Source organism: Aquarana catesbeiana, linkage group LG04 (assembly GCF_042186555.1).
Source record: "Aquarana catesbeiana isolate 2022-GZ linkage group LG04, ASM4218655v1, whole genome shotgun sequence".
NCBI lineage: Eukaryota > Metazoa > Chordata > Amphibia > Anura > Ranidae > Aquarana > Aquarana catesbeiana.
In genome coordinates this window covers 194,517,572-194,541,979 of record NC_133327.1, presented here as the reverse complement: position 1 = coordinate 194,541,979, position 24,408 = coordinate 194,517,572, and the positions used below count along the sequence as shown (strand labels likewise).

General features: G+C 41.5%; 1 protein-coding gene across 6 annotated transcripts in view; it reads left to right on the top strand.

Moving 5' to 3' along the window:
* The window catches only part of PLCH1 (phospholipase C eta 1), a 392,590-nt gene that overhangs the window by 240,573 nt on the left and 127,609 nt on the right, over window positions 1–24,408 (top strand). For all 6 annotated transcript variants that reach the window (XM_073626065.1, XM_073626066.1, XM_073626069.1 and 3 more), the window contains one exon: window positions 18,135–18,305. In XM_073626065.1, coding sequence (XP_073482166.1) covers window positions 18,135–18,305 — 171 coding nt within the window. The remainder of the gene's footprint in view (window positions 1–18,134; window positions 18,306–24,408) is intronic.

Sequence of the window (24,408 nt, the reverse complement as noted above, 5' to 3'; positions counted from 1 at the left end):
CATGTGTACACAAGTCCGTCGGTCAAAAGTCCAAAGTACAAACACGCATGCTCGGAAGCAAGGATGAGCCGGAAGCGTCCGGTCTTGTAAAACTAGCGTTCGTAATGGAGAATTCACATTCGTGACGCGGCAAATTATGAAATCTCGAAATGCAGCGCACAATTCTCTTCTTCTTTAATGGGATAATAATTAAGCTGCTTTGCTGATGATACTGACGGAGTTCTACCAAACGTCTTTATAAAGGTTTTTATTTTTCTAGTGATATCAAGAATAATATTATTATGTTTTTTTATTTTTTTGGTCAAGTTACCACAACACCATTATCCCGTAGTTTTTTATATCAAAGATATAACTATGTTGGTGTCCCTTGTTAATTTTACATTGTATTTTTAAAATGTAACTGCCTACTCCCAAACTGACATTTGAAGTAAAACACATAGCCAAGTATTATTCTACACAATTTTTTTTTTGTGCATTGAAAAAAGAAAACAAAGAAAATTAGACTATCTGCCAATAGAACTTAACCAAAAAGTGCATTCTATGCATCCAAAAATATAGAAAATATACCAAATCAAATCATTTTTCAACCAAAAAATTAAATAAAAGCCTCATGCATGTGTTCTGCTTCTTAATATAGGGGGTCAACAATGCCAAGAGTTGGTGAAAGCAGGGGTCCGTCATCCGGAGATAATTCAGAAAATCATCCAGATTATTCTCCTGGAGCTCCCGCAGCAAAGGCATATGATATAATTGGTCACGATTAATAAAGCAACCAATTTTTGGTCCAAGAAATCCTCCTCCTCCTCCTGTTCCTGGACTGGACTTGGGTCAAAGCAATAACTCCAAGGCCAATAATAAATAACACGTTATCTCCTCCGATTCCGCAACATGGCTGGTTGAGGAACGGCCGTTCAGAAACAAATGGAAAAGAGTGAAATGAAAAGCGCAAAATGAAAAGCGTGAATCAACACTCACCAAACTTCTACTAACATGTAATTAGCAGAAGGAGCACACAAAGTGTGCTTTTGTGGTTTGAAAAATAAGGCATGTCCGATATTCCTTGCATTTTCATTGATGCCCAGTGGACTATATAAAAAAGTGTGTGAATGCGCTACAATGCTTGTTAAAATGCTATAGAAATAGAAAGAGATAGCCCGGCCACCGCACACCTCACCCAGCCCAAGTGATTAGCAGGTAACAGCAGCCTCATAGGGGCGTCTGGCGTTTTATTATAAATGCCCCTGCATGTTAACCTATGTGTTCTATGTGTATGAGGCAGGGGCGTTATAAGGCAGAAAAAAAAATAGTGGTTTGAAAAATGAGGCATGTCTGTTTTTCCTTGCATTTTTTTATTGATGCCCAGTGGAATATATAAAAATGTGTGTGAATGCACTACAACGATGGTAAAGAACGCTATAGAAATGGGAAGAGATAGCCCGGCCACCGCACACCTCGCTCAGCCCAAGTGGTTAGCAGGTAAAAGAAGCCTCAGCTCGATTCATCCAAGCCATTCCCCCAATCATTGGTCACTTGTTAAAATGCATTAAAAAAAGTAAAAAGCGGACATGGATATATGTCACTCTGGCTTTAAATCCAGATAACAAATTATCAAAGTGTCAATGTGCTACATATAATGTGTGAAAAATTACTTTACTCTGCCTGTAGTAAATCAAAGGCAATTCATAGGTTATGCTGTCAAACTGGGAACTGAATCCTTCGTTTATTAAAAAAAGCTTGCAGAATTGTCTAAGATACAACGTCTACACTCTCCACTAACATGAACAAATGTTGTATAGTACTTTTGTCTGTATTGATCTACTTAAAGCGGAGTTCTGCTTAAAAAAAAATTAAATGTCAGCAGCTACAAATACTGCAGCTGCTGACTTTTAATAATCGGACACTTACCTGTCCCAGGGTCCAGCGATGCTTCACAGCCGGGCTGCACAAGCCGCGCAGTGCGCCATGACTGGCCGGACAAACATCTGGGATCTGTGAAGTGCCTCAGATGATTGCCGAGAAGGAGGGGGGAGAGGTGATCTCCCTTCCTCCCTTCCGGGAGGAAGTGGGAGCTGGGACCCTCTAAAAAGAGGGTATCCGCCAAATGTGGCATGTCAGGGGGTCACCTTCCCTTAAAGTGGAAGTTCCATTTTTGGGTGGAACTCCGCTTTAAAGTATAAATGAAGGCAAAACTTTTTTTTTGTTTTGGAGAGAGAGAGGAGAGGGATTAGAACACCTGTCAGTTTTTATTTATGTTTGTGTCCCCATTAGGGTGATTCACGCTCTATGTCTGCCCTGTTTACCATTATCATTGAAAGTGAAAATAAAAGTAAATCCCACATTTTGGGTTGTCCCCAGAAAAGTAATAGAGGGGAAATCTTCCAATGGGGACACTAGTTCTGGGTCCCCAAGGGATTCCCTTAATTTACAGGGATTTCCTCTCACTTCCTGTTTTCTATGGAGCAGGAAGTGAGAGGAAATATCCGCAATTGGACACAGATGGTGAAAAAAAATCTGACAGGGGTTATAGCCTTCCCTTACTCTATCCAAAGTGAAAAAAAAGTTTTGCCTATAGTTCTACTTTAAGCCAGCCAGGAGCTTCAGCAGGGACCAGACGAATTTCAATCCATGTATGGGCAGGCTCGTTGTACACAAGTCAATCTATTAATTGATTTGTGTATTCTGTCAGAATACGATACCACAGTGGGAGGGGCTAATGGTTGAATGAAAAAAAAAAAAGATCAATGTATGGGTTGCTTTAATGTTTACTTTTCCATGGATAATTTAAATGCACAGTCCTACAGAAGGTACCTATGGCTATGAGTGCTTATACTGAAATTTTGTTGCAATACTAACCAAAATTATGTCAGTGAGTACTTGTCTTTGCAAACAAGACTGTGGAAGGGGGGAGCAATTTACTAAAACAGAGCATTTAGACTTGTCAAAGCTTAAGCGAACAAGCTGACTTGGATACTATTCACAGCTGCACCAGATTCTGTGTTCTCCAGGTTTAGTAACCCACCCCACAATATGTGCCTTGTAAAACTTTGTAACCCTTCTGCAAAAAAAAGCTTGCAGGGTGAATTTCAATTATAAGCTCAGTTAACTAAGATGTATCCTGATTTGCTTTACTGCTCTGCGCCCATTCATTTTCCTCTACCCTCATCCATTCACAAAAAGCCTTGGCATTCTGTGACTGGATAAGAAAGGATCCTGTCTTTCATTCGTCTCTCCTTTCCCCTTATCCATTTACAGAATGCCTTGTATTCTGTGAAATGAATACACGGCTTTTTGTGTCAGGAGGAGAAGAGATTAAAGCAAGATTGAACAACAGGATCTCTTCACTGTCACAGCCGCAGCTCTATATCCCTGAAGCACCAGAAATATGGCTGTGTGTAGAATCAGTCATTCGAGCAGCTATGATTTTTGCAGTAACCAGCAGCAACCCAGACCTAGGATAGTCTTTATTAAGCCTCTTCCACACGGGGTGGGCCTAATGCTACTGAATCAACCTGCTCAGTAGGGAATCTGTTCGTTGTTTGGGGAATAGCTGATCCGTGTCCGCTCTGTTTATGCAGAGCAGACACAGACACTGTCTGCTCTCCTCTATGGGCAATCGGATGTCAACGACCCGCCTGTCTGTTTACACCCGAATGCCATCCGATCAGATAAGCAGATGAATGCGAACCAAATCCCTATCTGCCTGTTTTTGATCAAATCAGATGTTGGCAGATGTCAACGGACACATGTCCATCGACACCTGCAGCTCCATATAGGAGACTGGAAGGTCCGATCAGGTCTGCCTGAAAAACTGACAGGCAGACTTGAATGGTCCACCTGTGTGAAAGGGTCTTCAGAGGTAACATTTATAATGTGGTGTTTAAAAAAAAAAAGTGTCCTGGAGTTCAGCTTTATCCATATCAGAAAGATGGGGTCAAAGAACGAATGGCTCAAGATAAATAAGAAAGAAAATGAAGACAGTTCTCCTCCTAGGGCTCGGGGGCATAGAGGGGATTCTTCAGGAGTGGGGAGGGGGTCTCCTCCGATTTGGGTTGCATATTTCTCCTTAATTTTTTTGCCAGTGCAATTCTCATAGTTGGTGAAAGTGTGGGATAGTATCTGACCAGCCTGGTGCTTGGTACTTGTATTCCTATTTTCACATAGAAGTCAGGCAGTTCATCTGGGAAGGATAAGGTTGCTGTTTTACCTTCTCTCTTGGCAATAAGGTAGGCTGAAAGCCTTCTATCCAAAGCTAAAAAATTTTTTTTGGGCTGTACATATACTTTAGTGAACTCTGCTTTATGTTAAATTGAGCAGTGGAGGAATAGCTGTGTAATATCTGACACAGCAGATACATACAGATTCATGTGTAAGAGACTTAAATGTAACTAAATGTCACCTGGTGAACTACATGCAGGTCCCAACGAGGAAATTATTGTTTCAATAAAAAAACATTTCAGGAAGCCAATCTTAGCACTGCCCTGCCTTCAAGACCTATATAACAAGAAGCGGCATATATTAGAAAACCTCTGTCGAATGTTGGGTAAATCCTGAGCAAATCCTCTTAGGCAGATGCTTGAAGCAGAGACATTGATGACATAAGTACTATGACTGCGTCTCTAAGGACAGTCTAAAACCGCTCATAAGACATGTTTTATTGGCACACAAGATTGTTGTGTTCTTCACAGAACTGCTGATGTTCCCATTTTATACTGTTCTAAATATGGTGCATTTAGCATTCTTAATGCATCAATAATCCTAATATTCCAGCTGCCCCATGCAAGCTAACTACTGTCAGTTTTTGTAAATGTATGTCTGAAAGTTGCCTTTTGGCAGAATTTAGAGATCTGCCGTATTTATTTTCATCATTCGATATACAGCTACATATACTTTAGTTTATTTGGTCTTTGAAAGAGAATAAAACTTTGTTCAACTCCTAGAAAATACATGTAAAGTGGATGTAAACCCGATTCGTGAAATTTGACCCAGGCACATATATGTAGTGTTTACTTATCTCTCTCCAAACCAATGAGTCCCATGTCTTTCTGCTGTTTCGTTCCTCTGTAATCAGCATGATAACTTCTGAAAAGTTCTCAGAGATGGGAGACAAAAGCAGCCTGAGATTTGTGTCGGGGTGGGTGCTATAAATAGATTAGCAGGGAGCTTGTCTTGTCACAGCACAGCTCTGAAAGTATCTTCGTTCCTCTGCCTATGTGGAGTTGGGGTGTGTGCATTTCCTCCAATCAGCTGTCACACAGTGTATGCCAAGAATCCACTCCTATTTCTGAATGAGGAAGTAGAAATTCTACTACAATGTTTGAATGCTAAAGACAGCATATATACATGTAAAACTTATGTAGGGACATTTGTTTCATCCCTGTGTATCATCTGAGGCTGTTCACTTCACTGGGTATAGAAGAGGGTTTACATCCACTTTAAGTCTAAATGGAAAATGATGGTTTGAGTGAGTAGTTTTTCACCTAGCCATGACTGCACTATACTGCGCTGTCATTGGTAAGCCACTCCATTTTGCTGTAATCTCATGATCCTGGAACTCGTCTCTTTGGGATTCTGTAACACAGTCCTTGCTACCTCTGGGAGACAGACAGCTTGATGTAAAAACAAAACAAAAAACATTTTTAAGACATTTTTCACAAGCAAAAAGAGACCAAACTACACAAGAACATGCTCCAGGAAGTACAGTCCCACTGACCATCTATGGAGCTACATACGTGTACTTTTTTTTGCAGGAGATTAAACAGAACTCAGATTAGGGTAAATTAAATTAATGTTCTGACTTCAACACAGTGCTGTAAGGTTTTGCCAAGCCACCCCCTAGATCCCTAAATCTGTCTTTTTGAATATAGAGAAAAAGTGCAGCACTTTAAATAAACAATAACATGATAAATATTAAAAGTCCAAAAATGGAGTCCACTGGGATGTGTCCAAAACACCTCAAAAGTGCCCAGAAGACTCAATGTGGTTTAAAGCAGTTCCTTCCACCATGAGCAACACAGAAAGCCAACAGGTGTTGGCCCCCATATCTTTGTGTGGTAAAATAGTGCTTGAGATAAATATCTTTTGATCCACTATATACATAGACTTGTTCCGCTGAGCATTGGGCAAACTGGATGGTTTTGAAGGTTGTTACTATTTTGAATGTAATTTGTTGGGTGAGCGGAAGTCAATGAAGGGATCTGGAGAGAGGGGTAGCAGATACTGAACAGCTGCTAGGATGGACTTAAGCCAATGAGGAAGAGAATTGCATTAGTCGAGGCAAGAGATAACCAAGGAGTGAGTTAGAAGTTTTTTGGTGACTTTGGTGAAGAAGGGGCATATTTTTGAGATGTTGAGGAGGTTGAGGCAGCAAATTTTTGCTTAAAAAACACCCATAAAAGCTGGCACAACATTTGAACCTGTAACTACAGATGTTAATATATCCCCATTGCTCCTTAGACCCTTTTGCATATTGTTATTCTACTTGAAATGTATGAAAACATCCAGAGATATCTTCCATATCAGCTTCTACCTTTAGCTTATTCTATTAAGCTTTGGCAATAAAACCTAGAATCTGATTGGTTACCATGCACAGCTACACCAGATTCTGTGTGCATCAGTTTTAATAAATCTCCCCCAATGTGTTTGTTTAAAAGGCATTTATTCAGCATTTTAAAGCCTCATCACAGCTCTTCCATACCTTTGATGAATATTATAATGGGCACCACACAGTGCAGTACACACAGGAGACATAGGGAGTCATTTACTAAAGGCAAATCCACTTTGCACTACAAGTGCACTAGGAAGTAAAGTCGCTGTAGATCTGAGGGGGACATGCAAGGGAGATAAAAAACAGCATTTTAGCTTGCACATGATTGGATGATAAAATCAGCAGAGCTTCACCTCATTTCATAGCTTCCCCTCAGATCTATAGCGATCTACATCGACTGCACTTCCAAGTGCACTTCCAAGTGCACTTTCAGTGCACTTGTAGTGCAAAGTGGATTTGCCTTTAGTAAATCAACCCCATAGTGTTGTGTTGTGTTAAAAATTAGCAGCATGTCGCTTTCATGAGGCATCAATGCTTGTCAGCCTCCTTGATTGGTAATGCTCTGTAACTGCACCTTAACAGCACCTATAGCATTTATGGTTTGTTATTTAAGCATTTATAAAGTGTAAGCTGGGTGATGGAGGAGAGACAGTGGAGGCTCCAGTATCCCAGAATGCACTGTAATAAAAATAATAGAGAACTAGGACAGAGCAGTTCCAGGTACTTCCTGTTTGTACAGAGCAGCCGTTTAGTAACACCATTTGCTTCTGTGTGCAGCCAAAAGCATCAAGCCAGTCAGCAATACTGGCAGTGCCAGGCAGGAACAGAGACATTGAGCATTATTGTCAGTGGCAAAGCGTTTTGTGTCAGCAAAGTTGAGTTGGACCAAGCCAAGTGTCAAAGAGATCAAAGTATATGTTTGGACCTTACAGAAAATTCACAAAAATGTGACACCAAAACCTAGCCGTGCCTCAAAGCAAATCATTTTTCCTACATCACTTCCCCTTTAAGAACTTCCCCTAGAAAAACAAGGGTTCCATGGGCATGTATCAAGCATTCTTGAAACTTTTTTTAAAGCTTCAAAATCACAACAAAAACATGTCAAAAACACGTTATAAATGCTATAGGCATATTAATGAGCATTGTTCGATTCTTCATAAACTGCACACATGTGAACAAGCCCTAACACTATCAGGAGAATAGTGGTAGCAGATGCAACTAAATCTTGAGATGTATCCTAACTGACCAATCCGCTGTTTGCCCACACTCTCTAGCTTAATACCACAACAAATCTGCCATAGTGTCATAAAATGCCAATGGTAGAGAATGCCAGTGCCATAGCAAAGCTTTTCTTCTGTTACTCCATTTTTGCTGTGCCCGCATTACATTATCTGGACTAGGTTTGATCGTTCATAGCGTGCGGTTACAACTTGAGCGATCCACCATCCCTTTCTCGTTTGGCTATGCACAGAAAACAGAACTTTTATTGACTTTTCTCGCCTTACAATCACTGAAGAGTGGCTGCTATTGCTGCTGGCTTGTCTGGGTGCTCAATCACTCACAAGGAAAAACAGTGAGGGAAACAGCCTGGAGAGGAGAGGGAGAGCAGCTGCTGCTGTGCTGGTATCTCGATTACCCATCAGTCAAGTTCAGTAGAAGGAATGGAGGGGGATTCCACCATTATTGTCAGGATGTCACTCAAGGATGGATAGCCCCCTTCTCAGGTAATTGTTTTGATTATAACAGAAAGGGTGCACTCTCCTGAGGGCTGAAAACATTTAGCAGCTTACAAGGGTTAAAGTTAAGCCAAAAAAATACAAATTTAACCCACACTTCACTTTTAATGTTGTCCATGTCCCTAATAGGGAGCTTTCACTTCACTTTTTGTCCCTGTGATAGCAGGACAAGAAATTAGTGTTGCTGTTGTCACCACAATAGGATGACACAGACAGTTATATATAACCCAACAGTTTTTTTTAGTCTTCCATATAGAAAAATGACTTTTGTTGTAGTGTGTGTCCACACTGGGGACACAGGCAACATTAAAAACCTAAAAGGGGTTTTGTTTTGGCTGGAGTTGGGCTTTAATTTGGTTTTCGATATCACAAAATAATATGAACAGTGACCAAATGTGTCTGGTTCCTTAATTACTTTTTCATCTGTTTTTAGAAATAGCCCTAATAGCTGTATCTGTTAAATCATTAATAGACCAGAAAATGACCATTAGGGAATTCATTAAGAGCAGCAGCTTAAACAACTTAATTAATGAAGCAGAACAAAGGTTTGCATTTTCAGCTGATAATTAAACCTCATTTTTAGTGTTTTTGTTGAATTATTAGAATGTAGCAAACCCATCATTTAAAAACACAGAATGAGAATGCTCTTTAGAATTTCTCCTTATACTTATTGAAGGAAGGAAAATAATCTGTTAAACATAATTACTGAAACCCATATAGATATGTATGGCCATTACCGAGTGAAGCATGTCACTTATAAAAACAAACCTCAGTTGTTAGCTGCTATTCTCTGAATTATAATCGTTACGAGCATCAACGGTTATGTGAAGCTGAATTGATTGTTTCAGGGCCCCAAAAATACTATACAGTCTAGAAGAGTGTAATGAATGGCAGGAGTTTACTTTATAGAAGTTAGTTTTTAATCTTTATGTATTTTATTACAGTGGCCATTTGAAGTGAGAATTTATATCACAATATTAGCAGGGAATATAAATTGATTGGCAGGTAACAGAGGAGAAAATGAGATGTGGAATCAATCAGTCTTACATTTCAGTAGGATGCACATGGCTGATACATTTTGTATTCAGTAACTTCTTCCATAACCAGCTTTGCCATATTCTGAAGTAATATTACGTTATGTCAGCCTTTAATGGGTGCCCTAAAGAATTATCCCAAACGCATAGGATATAATATTGATTGAGTCACAATCAAAACAGGGTTGTGAAATCTGTAGGGTTTCCATATTTCCTGACTCTAGTCCAGCCACCAACAGAAAAGACTCATTTTGGGTTAATAAGTAATATATTGTGTAACACATTGCATCACAGTTGCATAGGATCCCCCCAGTCCATTACCAGGCCCTTTGGGTCTGGTGTGAATATTAAGGGAAACCCCGAACCAAAATGTAAAAAAAAAAAATGGCGTGGGGGTCCCACCAAGAATCCATACCAGACCCTTATCTGAGCACGCAACCTGGCAGGCCACAGGAAAAGAGGGGGGACGAGAGAGCGCCCCCCTCCTGAACCATATCAGGCCACGTGCCCTCAACATGGGGAGGGTGCTTTGGGGTAGCACCCTCATCCCCACAACCCTTGCCCGGTGGTTGTGGGGGACCCCCAGATCCCAACCCCCCCGTTTGAAATGGTAACGGGTATATTGTACCCATACCATTTCACAAAAAAAGTGTAAAAATGTTAAAAAAAAACAAGACACACACTTTGACAAGTCCTTTATTAAAAAAATAAATAAAAATGTCCCACGAAGTCCATTCATCCTCTTCTATGGCTCCGCCGACGGACCGAAAAAAAAAAAGATCCGCCTCCATGGGAGGCACCCGCCTTATGACGCTTCAGCGCGGATGACAGTTCTTTTAAAAGTGAGGGCGGGGCCACGTGGTGATGTACCCGGGTGACCCCGCCCCCCTCTGACGAATGGGGACTTCCCAATGGCTTCCCTGTGGCATCAGAGGGGACAGGGCCACCTCTGTGTGTCTTGTATGGCTACCCCAAAGCACCCTCCCCATGTTGAGGGCATGTGGCCTGGTACAGTTCAGGAGGGGGGGGCGCTCTCTCCTCCCCCCCTCTTTCCCTGAGACCTGCTAGGTTGCGTGCTCAGATAAGGGTCTGGTATGGATTTTTGGGGGGACCCCACACCATTTTTTAAAAAAAAAATTGGTGCAGGGTTCCCCTTAATATCCATACCAGACCTGAAGGGCCTGGTATGGAATTTGGGGGGACCCCCACGCAATTTTTTTTTTACATTTTGGTTACTAGGCATACTATAGACACCCCCCAGGTACGAAATTTAAAGGAACATTTCACTTTTATTGTTTCACTTTAAGCATCATTAAAATCAACGCTCCCGAAAAAATGGCCATTTTTAAAACTTTTTTTTTTGCATTGATACATGTCCCCTGGGGCAGGACCCAGGTCCCCAAACACTTTTTATGACAATACCATGCATATGAGCCTTTAAAATTAGCACTGTAGATTTCTCCCATAGACAATTCATTATAGCCGCGAGTACTTTTCAATTACTTTTTTTCCTTTAGAAATGTCATTTTGTGCAGGGACTGTTCTAAACACGGGAAAAATGCGCCACTTTACAGGCATACTATAGACACCCCCCAGGTACGAAATTTAAAGGAATATTTCACTTTTATTGTTTCACTTTAAACATTTATAAAATCACTGCTCCCGAAAAAACGTCTATTTTTAAAACTTTTTTTTGCATTGATACATGTCCCCTGGGACAGGACCCGGGACCCCAAACACTTTTTATGACAATAACTTGCATATTAACCCTTAAAATTAACACTTTCACGTTCGTGTCCCATAGACTTTAATGGTGTTCGAACAAATTTTTTGCCTGTTCGCATGTTCTGCTGCGAACCGAACCAGGGGGTGTTCGGCTCATCCCTACTGGGGATATGGACCTGTAGATTACACTGGGTCCAGCTCTGTGTAGTATGAGTACTGATAGTGGCAAACGCACACATGTGTACTCCAAGCGCTGTAGCCAAGATACCATCAGGACATCTGGATAAAGACACCGCTGCTGTAAAACATACACTTGGAATGGTGATAAGGAAAAATAACAATAGACAGGGTGAAACAGCGCTCAGGGTCCTTGGTGCAAATGTTTATAATGTGATATTCTTCATGGGGTTAACTAGATATAATGCTGGTTGTAAAAAGCCAGCCCAGTAGATGCAGATAAAACATACATTTTTGTTCAATTATTGATCAAATTTTTAAAAAGATAATAAAAAGCGTGCGATACCAGTGTCAGGGGCTCTGGGCTGTGATGGAATATCACACCCAAGTTCCAGTAAGGAGGCTGTTGGAATGAAGACAAGGTAGCAGCCTATAGACCGCAGTCGGTTCGTGTGTCCAAGCATGGCGCTCCGCGGATGACATGTAAATGAAGCCTGCAAGCAGTGGTTGCAGACTTCATTCACGAATACAATGTAACAATAATATTACATTACATTTTTGGTCCATTCCATTTTGGCAGCACCTGCTGCCATTTTAATGTTTTTTGATTTTTTTACAATTTTTTTTACCATTCGTGTGTAAATATGGTTTCCTTTTTTCGTTCGCAAAAATGTCGTTGATGCCTTGATAAAGAGGAGATATTGCATAGTAAAATCTGCAGTCTTGATAAGTTATAGGCTGTCTTACTTCCCAAATGGACACATTTTGGTTGCGAGAATGCAGTCTTCGGCCAGGGGGTCCTACTTTGACATCTTTGGGTGCCAGATGACCTTGGCACAGCTCAGTTATTGGTATATTTTACTGATTCAACATATGTAATTTAGAGAAAATCTAATGGCTTGTACATAAGAGGAGGGCTTTAGTTTCTGACACTCTCTTAATTTCTCCCCTAATGTTTAAAGATGCACATAACGATACATACGATAAACATACCTACATTTGCTGGGTTAAAAAGTCTCTAATGCAACCAACAGGTTAAAATCTCAAAATCATATGCCATTAGAAAGATCACCACTCTCTTGACTTTTCCATCAGCGGGTTTTATTTAGCTCAAATTGAGTGTCCTCAGTTTCCAGGGACAGTCCTTAATATTAGTTGCTGTAAGTTTTGTTTCTGGAAATGTTTCTCTTTTCTGCACTGACAACCCATTATTTGGGCAAGGCCAAACATGTTATGGGAATGTTTTAAGACTGTAATTTTCTTAATTAAATATTAGACATTATTTCCCTTGTTCAGCTGAAAAATCTGACATTATCTCAGCCTCAGCATAAATTTTGACATGCATTGTTCTTCCATTCTTCACAAGCATCCAGCATGCAGCTTTAAAAGCCAGACTGTCTAGGTTAAAAATGACCCATGTATATTTCTGTGAGTAGTGCCAACCAAGAGGAGAGATAATTGTCCATTATTATTATTATTATTATTCAGCGGGATTTATGCAGCACCAGCAATTGGTGCACTGTTTTATGAAATAAAGGGAAAAACTACAATTACAGTACAATTCAGTGCAAAAGGCGTCAGATGGCCCTACTCATTAGAGCTTAAAATCTAAAAGGGAGGGTCAGATAATACAAAAGCTAATAACTGTGAGGGATGAGCTGATGGAGAAGGTAAATAAAAAATGTATTTGTTGGAGGTTGGACAGGTTACCTTGAATAGATGAGTTTACAGGGATTGTTTAAAGGCAGACAGAATTGGAAATACACTACATTACCCAAAAGTATTGGGATGTCTGCCTTTATACGCACATGAACTTTAATGGCATCCCAGTCTTAGTCCGTAGGGTTTAATATTGAGATGGCCCACCCTTTGAAGCTATAACAGCTTCAACTCTGGGAAGGCTGTGCACAAGCTTTATGAGTGTGTCTATGTGAATGTTTGACCATTCTTCCAGAGGGACATTTGTAAGGTCAGGCACTGACGTGGACGAGAAAGCCTAGGTCGCAGTCTCCGCTCTAATTACTTCCAAAAGTGTTCTATCAGGTTGAGGTCAGGACTCTGTGCAGGCCAATCAAGTTCATCCACCCCAAACTCACTCACCCATGTCCTTATGGACCTTGTTTGTGCACTGGTGCGCAATCATTTTGTAACAGGAAGGGGCCATCCCCAAACTGTTCCCACAAAGTTGGGAGCATGACATTGTCCAAAATGTCTTGGTATGCCTTATGCCTTAAGTTTTCTCTTTACTGAAACTAAGGGGCCAAGCCCAACCCCTGAAAAACAACCCTACACCATAATCCCCCCTCCACCAAATTATTTGGACCAGTGCACAAAGCAAGGTCCATAAAGACATGGATGAGTGAGTTTGGGGTGGAGGAACTTGACTGGCCTGCACAGAGTCCTGACCTCAACCTGATAGAACTCCTTTGGGATGAAATAAAGCGGAGACTGCGAGCCAGGCCTTATCGTCCACATCAGTGCCTGACCTCACAAATGTGCTTTGGAAGAATGATCAAACCATCCCATAGACACACTCCAAACTTTGTGGACAGCCTTCCCAGAAGAGTTGAAGCTGTTATAGCTGCAAAGGGTGGGCCAATTCAATATTGAACTCTACGGACTAAAACTGGAATGCCATTAAAGTTCATGTGCGTGTAGAGGCAAGCGCCCTAATACTTTGGGTTATATAGCATAGCTACAAAGATTGGAGTAAGGAATTCCAGAGTATGGGAAAGGCTCAGGAACAATCCTGGAGAATGAAATACTGTATTCTGGTTTTAAACGAGAAGCAAAATTGTAAGAAATATTTGTACCTTCACTATAGTTATCCTTTAACATTGCAAGAAACACAAGTTGATTTACTAAAGGAGTAGAACATGTTCAGTGGATAAGACGGAATCTTACTTATTTTTTAATTCTCTGTTCATGACTGGGTATTCAAAGTGAACACGGTGTCAATTGTTTACTAAGATTACCAAACATTTTCTATTCCTTTAGTCATTTAACAAAACTGCATGTATTTCCCTTTTACATGGTTACATATGTGGAACCCTTTAATATTAAAACGTTAAAAGAGAAGTATGGCTTTTCTTTTTTTTGCTTAATCCTAATCCTTATGAGCTGCTAATATCTTCAAATCTTTCCTGCCCTCTGAGAAGTGCCTCGTTTCTGTTAAAATAGAGTTAATTACCTGTGGGAGGGACTACAGACTTTATACAGCATAATACCAACAATGGTCTGGCTCTGGAGTCTGGATCTACCCACTTTCCTGTCATTTTGCTCTCTGCTCGTTCCTGAGACTTCATACAACACACAGAGCTGCTCTCCCCCTTCCTCCTCCCATTTGTAGACAGAACAATCTCAGTTCACATTCAGGAAAGCAGCAGGCATTAGTGAGTGTAGAAGTCAGTGATAGTGCTCTGTACAGTGTATTATATTCTACTTTCCTGCTAAAATTATAATGCAAATAATAAATTCTTAAAGTAAAATACAACACTGGCTTATGTCAGCATTGCCTGCATTACCACCCCTTTCACACTAGAGGCGTTTTTCAGGCACTCTAGCGCTAAAAATAGCACCTGTAAAGCCTCATCTGCAATCCCAGTGTGAAAGCCCGAGTCCTTTCATACTGGGGAGCTGCGCTGGCAGGATGTAAAAAAAAGTCCTGCAAGCAGCTTCTTTGCAGCGCTTTAGGAGCGGTAAATGCTCCTAAAGCGGCCATGCCCATTGAAATCAATGGGCAGCGCCACCGAAGTGCCCGCAAAGTGCCTAGGCAGTGGTGCTTTTAACCCTGTATTCGGCCGCTAGCGGGGGTTAAAAGCGCCCCGCTAGCACCCGAAAAGCACCACAAAAACTACGGTAAAGCGCTGCTAAAACTAGTGGCACTTTACCGCCGATGCCCGGGCGCTGGCAGTGTGAAAGGGCTCTTACTGTAAAACAATTAGAGCTACTATTGTGATTTCATCATTTTATTGGCTATTCAGATTGTTCTATGTGATTGAGGTCATGGAGCCTTACATGTAGATATGCTGGTTTCACACTGCTAGGAGTATAGGGTATGGGGATGACAGGACTGTACAGGGGATGATAGGACTGTATAGGAGTACAGGGGATGGGGATGACGGGACTGTATAGGAGTACAGGGGTTGGGGATGATAGGACTGTATAGGAGTACAGGGGATGGGGATGACGGATTGTATAGGAGTACAGGGGATGGGTGATGAGGGGACTGTATAGGAGTACATGGGATGGGGATGGTGATGATAGGATTGTATAGGAGTACATGGGATGGGGATGATGGGACTGTATAGGAGTACATGAAATGGGGATGGTGATGATAGGATTGTATAGGAGTACATGGGATGGGGATGACAGGACTGTATAGAAGTACAGGGGATGGGGATGATGGGACTGTATAGGAGTACAGGGGATGGGGATGAGGGCACTGTATAGGAGTACAGGAGACAGGGATGATGGGACTGTATAGGAGTACATGGGAAGGGGATGGGGGATAGGGATGACGTCAGTGGCAGAAGGATGGTGGGGGGTGGGATCAGTGGCAGCGGGATGGTGGTGGGGGGATGGGATCAGTGGCAGAGGGATGGTGGTGGGGGGGATGGGATTAGTGGCAGAGAAATGGTGGTTGGGGGGTGGGATCAGTGAAGGAAGGATGGTGGTGGGGGGTGGGATTAATGGCAGAGGGATGGTGGTGGTGGGGGGATGGGATCAGTGGCAAAGGGATGGTGTGTATGTACAAAAAAGGAGACTCTGGGGACATATCGGGATCACTTTAGATGTGGGGGAGTTGTCAGTCTCCCTCTCCTATGTACTGTACACAGGTATGGTCTCTACAGATAGCACTGTGTTCATTTCAGAGAACAGACACAAAGCACAGGTCACTATGCTCCTTACCTTGTCTCCTTTTCTGATATAACACAGTGATATGTGTAGAGAGCTCACCTGTATTCATTTCTGTACATGAGAAGTTTTCAGTGACTCTCCCCCCATCAGCTGAAGGAGACGCTGATGCAGACTTTGAATGAGTGAGGGGGGAGGGAATTCGGAGGACACAGGAAGGAACATCAAAGCCCAGGGGAGAGGTGTTGGAGTCTCGCAGAGGAGAGCTTGCAGATAACAACCAGGGAAAGGTGAGGACTTCACTTGTATCACACTGCTCCTGCTTCCGGGTTTTAGCTGGGGACATGCTGCCATGGAAACAGAGGCATGTGAAGAATGTGCTCGTTCTAGATAGCAGCCTGGGTGTGCACCTCTTCACCAAACACACCCACATGTCCTCCAGAGGGAGGGAGTGAAGGAGTGGCTGGATTGTGGAGCTGTGTCCACCCCCTGGAAACTTTTGAACTGAAAAAGAACCATTATGCTGCGTACACACGGTCGGACTTTTCGACCGGACTTTTCGACCGGACTTGTCCGACGGACGCCGATGGACCAAATCTGGCGGACAATCCGAGCATGTGTGGGCTTCACCGGACCTTCAGCTGACTTTTCCAGTCGCAAATCTGACGGACTTTAGATTTGGAACATGCTTCAAATCTTTACGTCGTAACTCCGCCGGACCCAGAAATCCGCTCGTCTGTATGCTAGTCCGACAGACAAAAACCGACACTGGGGCAGCTATTGGCTACTGGCTATCAACTTCCTTATTTTAGTCCGGTGTACGTCATCACGTACGAATCTGTCAGACTTTGGTGTGATCGTGTGTAGGCAAGTCCGGTCGTTAGAAAGTCTGTTGAAAGTCCGCCAAAAGTCAGTCGAAAGTCTGTCGTACGGGCTGTCGGACTTTTGTAGCCAAAAAGTCCGACCGTGTGTACGCGGCATAAGAGGCTGATTCTTGACTCTTCAAAAGACTATTCTACAAAAACTAAAAGACTGGGGAAAGAAAGAAATGCAATGCAGGTATGAGGGTAGCATGTACTACCTATTTTTGCATTCCCATACTTCTCCTTTAAATATTTTCTGACCTGCAGGATTCCACTTTTCAAGCTGCCATTTACTGTGAATTTCCTTAAACAAGCCATACATTATACAATTTTTTTCCTTTCAACCACAGGTGGAAGGAAAGAAAATTGCTTGATTCCCCCATCAACACTGACTGAATCCCTCCTGCTGCTCTATTATAATATGACAGTTGGAGATTTCCCAGCTGTCAGAATTAAAGGATTACTGCTGGCAGCTATCCTACGAAAAAATCCAACAGGCTGGTTGTATTGAAGTCGATTGATGGATCGGCTTCAGTACAACCAGCCTGTCAGAGACGGATTAAAATTCGACTGGTTCCTGATAGGAATTTTAAAATGCCTGGCTTTTAGCAAATCAAAAATGTAATAAAAAAAATTTCAGTACATTCAATGACTTGACAAATGTCATTCAAAAGTAATTCAAAATGTTTAACATTTGATTTTTGAACGAACTGAATGTTCGAAATGTATTTATTCAAGAAAAAAATGTCCATCCTGAATGTCAATTTTACCCCAATAACAATTAAAAATTTATTTTCACGTTCTTAAAATGAAACATATTAAACAAAATTCTGCTAGTGTATGGTGAGCTTTGGATACCCATTTACGATTAAATTGTGTTACATTAATGCAACCTGCTATAAAAGATGAACAAAGATTTGTTTTGTTCTTTTACAGAAACTTGAATATGCTAATCATGTTTATTATGTTTTCATCTTTTATTATTACTCACTATATTAGCTATGACTCAGGTCCCTGTGGACTGAAATGCATCAGCTCTATACACTTTGGAATTTTACCTCTACATGTGCTTCAATAAGTGGAATTTTAACCTGCAAGTCGTCGAGTTGTTGATTATGTCTTATTTGAGTTATTACTGACCATATTATATTATCATATGGGAACATCCAACTGATTGTATGAAACATTTGTTTTACAGGAAGCAGACACTGATGAAAACCAGGGTACATTAACCTTTGAAGAGTTTTGCGTCTTCTACAAGATGATGTCTTTACGGAGAGACCTGTACCTCTTGCTTTTAAGTTACAGTGACAAAAAAGACCATTTAACAGTGGATGAACTATGCCAGTTTCTCAAAGTTGAACAAAAGGTATGTAAGTTGTTCTATAGCTGCTGTGCAACATAAGAATTTCTTTTATACATTTCGAATGTACAGTAATAGAACATGTATGTGTAATGCATATCAGTTTCCTTACAGGCTTGAAGCATGCGTATACTATAAATATATCTCACCAAAGATAAAAGGTGCCAAGTACAGTAATAATTAGAACAGAGCAAATGACGCCTAACATTTCACTGTGCCCTGTGTAGACTTATGGTTAAAGCAGTGATCCAGTCATGCCAGCAGTAAACGAAATGTAGGGCCTGTTCACACCATCCTCTTTTTTGTGCTTCATAATGTAGGATCACAGCACGATAAATGCACATGAAAGCCAATTACCATTTTAATCTATGAAACTCTTCACATCAGTGTGTTGCATTAGAGAGCAGGTATTGCATTTTTGAAAAATCCTACTAGCTGCATTTTTTGTTATGTTTTGGTAAAAAGACTTGTTCCATGTAGAAATCTTGGGCGCGTTCGCAACCCCACGTGCTCGATCGCGCCAGGAAGCCGGCACTGCACATTGCTGATCACAGGCAGCGAGACATTTCCCGATCTGCAACTGCACAGATCGGAAAATGTCCCAATGCCTGTGATTAGCGCTGTGCAGTGTCGGCTTCCTGGTGGGATCTGGCACATGGGTTTGTGAATATCCCTCGAGCCCATCTTTAGTTCCATGTATGGCCAGCTTTAGAGTTCACACTGTTCAGTGACAGTGCTTGGTGCACATTGATGATTGGGAATCACGCTGATTATTCCCTGTTCATGTTATCACCATGATAGGCATTTGGGTTAGGTTGACAAATTAGCTATAGAGTTTTAGTCAAGCAACTGTACTGATACTATTAAATTTGGTCACTGTGTGTAGAATTCAGGTAACCTCTGGTTGACTTGTCTATCAACTCTGCTTTATATATGACACCTGAGTATCTATTAGCCATTTATCTTTTTCAGTAATACAATTTACTATTGTTCCTGATTTACTGCTGTAATAATTTAGAATGAGCGGCTCAATGGGCTTACATGTACTAACACATTGGAGTGGATTTACTAAAGGCAAATAGTGCACTTTGCAAGTGCGTTTGCACTCCTTTTCCCCAGAGCTTTAGTAAATGTGCTAAAGCTCTGCTGCTTTCCATCATCTACTCATGTGCAAGCAAAAATGCTGATTTTTTGTTTTTCATGGACCTGATTGGGTATTCTTTACAAAGTGAAGCTTTACCACATTTAAATTGACTAAGGAAAATTAGTGCCCTTGCAGGAGTGCACAGGCTATTTGCCTTTGGTAAATGCACCCCATAAACTAGCCATTTTGGCTTAGGCCTCATGTACACTGCTGCTGGTAAACGGACGTTTAGGAGCACTTGGGCATTTTTTTCAACTGCTCCTGAACTCTCCTCAATGTTATCTTATCAGTACATGTACACTGGTTTGTTTATAGTTGTTTCTAGGCAGTTGTGTTTTTAGAGGCATTTTTGGAACCCAAAAAAATGCGTTCAGAAGTTGTGTTTAGGTGCTTTTGAAACGCCAAACGTGGCTAAACGCGGCAACTCACGTTTAGCAGCGTTTTGTTTACAGGCGTTTTTCATTTTTGGCTATTTTGAAAAAATATATATATATTCTTTTCAAACACTTCTAGACACAAACGCGGCATGTAAACGCGGCTAAACTGCCATTTTTAGATGCTGGTTTCTAGCTGTCAAGTTAAATCTTTCAGGGGAGTTTGAACAACGTTCCATGTACATGAAACCTTAAATCCAGCATAGTCAGATGGCTTGTTCAAAGCAGGTATAATTCATGTCTTTAGTAATAAAGCAGTTGTAAGTGTACAGGCTGTTCTGCGTACACATTTTTTTCCTATAATTTTGCTGCTTGATATATTTTGAGGTGCACACAATTTAGGATGGTACGTTTTTCTTCAATACTGTCAGATAGTAATAATCATTTGCAAGTAGCTTAATTTGTGAGTGTGTAGATAATGACTTTAGAGACAGTAGGTGGCCTGATAAAATGTTGTCACCAGCGTTTGACTAAGCAATAGATCAATATCAGTGACAAGCTTTGCAGGAGCATATTAATGCTGTGTTTGTGGCAGAATTTACCAGCTATTTTGACATACTGTACATATCCTTTCAATACAAACTCATGTTTGAAGGTTAGAAAAACTCTTCGTACTACAAAGATATATTAATACATACATTTTTTTTTTAACCAATAACTCTTCTAACATTTGTATATTTTTATAGGTATTATACAGTATCTCACACAAGTGAGTACACCCTTCACATTTATGTAAATATTTTATTCTGGCTTTTCATGTGACAACACTGAAGAAATGACACTTTGCTACAATGTAAAGTAGTGAGTGTACAGCTTGTATAACAGTGTAAATTTGCTGTCCCCTCAAAGTAACTCAACACACAGCCATTAATGTCTAAACCGCTGACAACAAAAGTGAATACACTCCTACGTGAAAATGTCCAAATTGGGCCCAATTAGCCATATTCCCTCCAAGGTATCATGTGACTCGTTAGTGTTACAAGGTCTCAGGTGTGAATAGGGAGCAGGTGTGTTAAATTTGGTGTTATCGCTCTCACTCTCTCATACTGGTCACTGGAAGTTTAACATGGCACCTCATGGCAAAGAACTCTGAGGATCTGAAAAAAAATTGTTGCTCTACATAAAGATGGCCTGAGCTATAAGAAGATTGCCAAGACCCTGAAACTGAGCTGCAGCACAATGGCCAAGACCATACAGCAGTTTATTAGGACAGGTTCCATTCAGAACAGGCCTCGCCATGGTCGACCAAAGAAGTTGAGTGCACGTGCTCAACGTCATATCCACAGGTTGTCTTTGGGAAATAGATGTTTGAGTGCTGCCAGCATTGCTGCAGAGGTTGAAGGGCTCAGCCTGTCAATGCTCAGACCATACGCCGCACACTGCATCAAATTGCATCAAATTGGTCTGCAATCAATCCTCTTCTAAAGATTATGCACAAGAAAGTCCGCAAACAGTTTACTGAAGACAAGCAGACTAAGGACATGGATTACTGGAACCATGTCCTGTGGTCTGATGAGACCAAGATAAACTTATTTGATTCAAATGGTGTCATGCGTGTGTGGCAGCAACCAGGTGAGGAGTACAAAGACAAGTGTGTCTTGCCTACAGTCAAGCATGGTGGTGGAAGTGTCATGGTCTGGGGCTGCATGAGTGCTGCCAGCACTGGGGAGCTACAGTTCATTGAGGGAACCATGAATGCCAACATGTACTGTGACATACCGAAGCAGAGCATACTCCCCTCTCTTCGGAAACTGGGCCGCAGGGCAGTATTCCAACATGATAATGACCCCAAACACACCTCCAAGATGACCACTGCCTTGCTAAAGAAGCTGGGGATAAAGGTGATGGACTGGCCAAGCATGTCTCCAGACCTAAACCCTATTGAGCATCTGTGGGGCATCCTCAAACGGAAGGTGGAGGAGCACAAGGTCTGTAACATCCACCAGCTCCGTGATGTCGTCATGGAGGAGTGGAAGAGGACTCCAGTGGCAACCTGTGAAGATCTGGTGAACTCAAAGGCCCAAGGGGGGTTAAGGCAGTGCTGGAAAATAATGGAGGCCACACAAAATATTGACACTTTGGGCCCAAATTGAACATTTTCACTTAGGGGTGTACTCACTTTTGTTGCCAGCGGTTTAGACATTAATGGCTGTGTGTTGAGTTATTTTGAGGGGACAGCAAATTTACACTGTTATACAAGCTGTACACTCACTACTTTACATTGTAGCCAAGTGTCATTTCTTCAGAGTTGTCACATGAAAAGATATGATGAAATATTTACAAAAATGTGAGGGGTGTACTCATTTGTGTGAGATACTGTATATATAATTATTTTATATATTTTTAGGTATTAGTTTTAATGTATGTATTACTGCATTGCTAGCCAAACATCAGCAGATGATCTGTCTACCATATGGAAAGTTCCAATAATTGCCCATTCCCTAGCTGGTCATCAGCTCCATTCAATGTTGACAGTGTATTTGCTCTTGGTTTTTGTCACAATGTGTGGTGAAAGGATTGTTCCACTTAGTCAGCTAACTTTTTTTTCCAAATTTCCTTGGACTTGCCGTGTCTGTGATTGCTTTTATTGACGTCTGGCTCCAAAGTGCCATAACTTGTCTGGCACTCTAGACTCTGCAACTGTCGTTGCTTGTTTTTTTTGGCTGCTGTCAGTATGTGCAATTATATTGGTGGTTTAAAAAACTTCAGTCATATTGACCAGTATGGTCATTGTTTTATATCTGTGCCATTAAACCTGTGTGCACATGATTTAAAAGAGAACTGTGGGATCTCAAAATAATAAACATACCTGTTCACCTAGGTAGATGCAGCATCTGTCCCCAGCTGCATCTACAATGAGAAGTGAGCGATCCATGACCACTGATCGCTCAGTTTTTGGTTTGTGAGCAGAGAGCAGTGACTGTCATTAAATGGCTCTGTTTTCTGCCCCTCCAGCACTCATTGGAACACTGGGGGTGGAATCGGCTAGCTCAGGCTCTCAGTGGCACACTGAAAGGGTGAGACAGCAGCCGCTTAAGCATCTGTGTGGATCCAGACATTAAACTCAGGACCCCACTAGAACCTTGACTGGCTGAATTACGGGCTTTAGCCTGCTGTCAGCTGAAACTGGGTCACAGGAATGCAGAACTAAGTGCACTACCTAAGTGCACACCTGTGACCTACAGAAGTAGAGCCAAAAGAGCTTTGGCCCTATTTCTCCTTTAATGCATGTGTGGTGTATTATATCACTTAAATTACAAGTGAATTAAAGTGTTTTTTTTTTGTTTAGAAAATAACAAACATATTATACTTAGATGCATTTTGCAGTGGTTTTGAACAGAGCAAATCTTCCTCTTCTCGGGTCCCCCGCTGGCACTCCTGGCCCCTCCCTCCTGCTGAGTGCCCCTGCAGCAAGCAGCTTGCTATGGGGGCAACTGAGCCGAGTCACGGCTCTGTGTGTCCATTCAGACACAGATCTGTGGCTCGGCCCCCCCCCCCCCCCTCTCCTCATTGGCTCACTCACTTTGACAGCAGCGGGAGCTAATGGCGCCCACTGCTGTGTCTCAGCCAATCAGGAGGGAGAGTCCCGGACAACCGAGGCTCTCGTGCAACATGACTGAAGTATTTTTATCTTAATGCATAGAATGTAGTAGCCTTCCTGGCGGCATGATTATGCCAGATTTTTTAATCTCAAAGCAGTACAATGTTTTGCATAGAAATTTGGTGTTTTATATTGTAGACCTGTAATTCTTAATAACTCACTTAAATGTGTCCAAACAAGAGTCTAGTAGACATCCCAGGTATGATAAAGTTTGAAATATGAAATCTTAAATTATAATATAATAAATAACTATAAATAATTATAACGAATAATAATATATTAATAATAAAATTAATTTCCCCACGATTCACTATTTCACTATTCACTAATTCTGCAAGTGTTCTAATTTACTATCACTGTTTTTTAGCTGGTCTAAAACCACTTTTGACATAAAGGGACACTTTTTGGCTGCCATGGACAATCTCAAGTTTCCAGGCAGAAAGAACAATATATATAATATAAAACTGCATGCAGGGCACTGGACAAAGCACTGGGGACAAAAGGGATGTGAAATGATTTCATACAGTAATGTCATTTGTAAGATCACAGTGTACTGTATGTGTTGTTTTTTGAATTTGCTGCCGGGCCCCGCCTCCATGTGTCATGGCGCTCGCAGGGAACGGAGCCTGGCACACAGAGCATCAGGCGGAGGACAGAGCCCGCGGACACAGGGGGGGACATTGCAGGATCCTGGGGACAAGGTAAGTAACCTGGACCAGGATTCTGACATGCAATCCCGAGTGTGGCTCAGGGTTACCACTAATGGTTCTGAAATGTAACCCCGAGCCAAAATCGGAAATACCGCCAGGAAGGTTAAGATTAAAAAAAACCTTCTGCCTTTAGAACCACTTTAAATCAGTCATATATTGCTAAATTAGAATGTTTGTAAATACAATTTTAGAGCATTTATGAGTTTGTCATGTCAGTTCT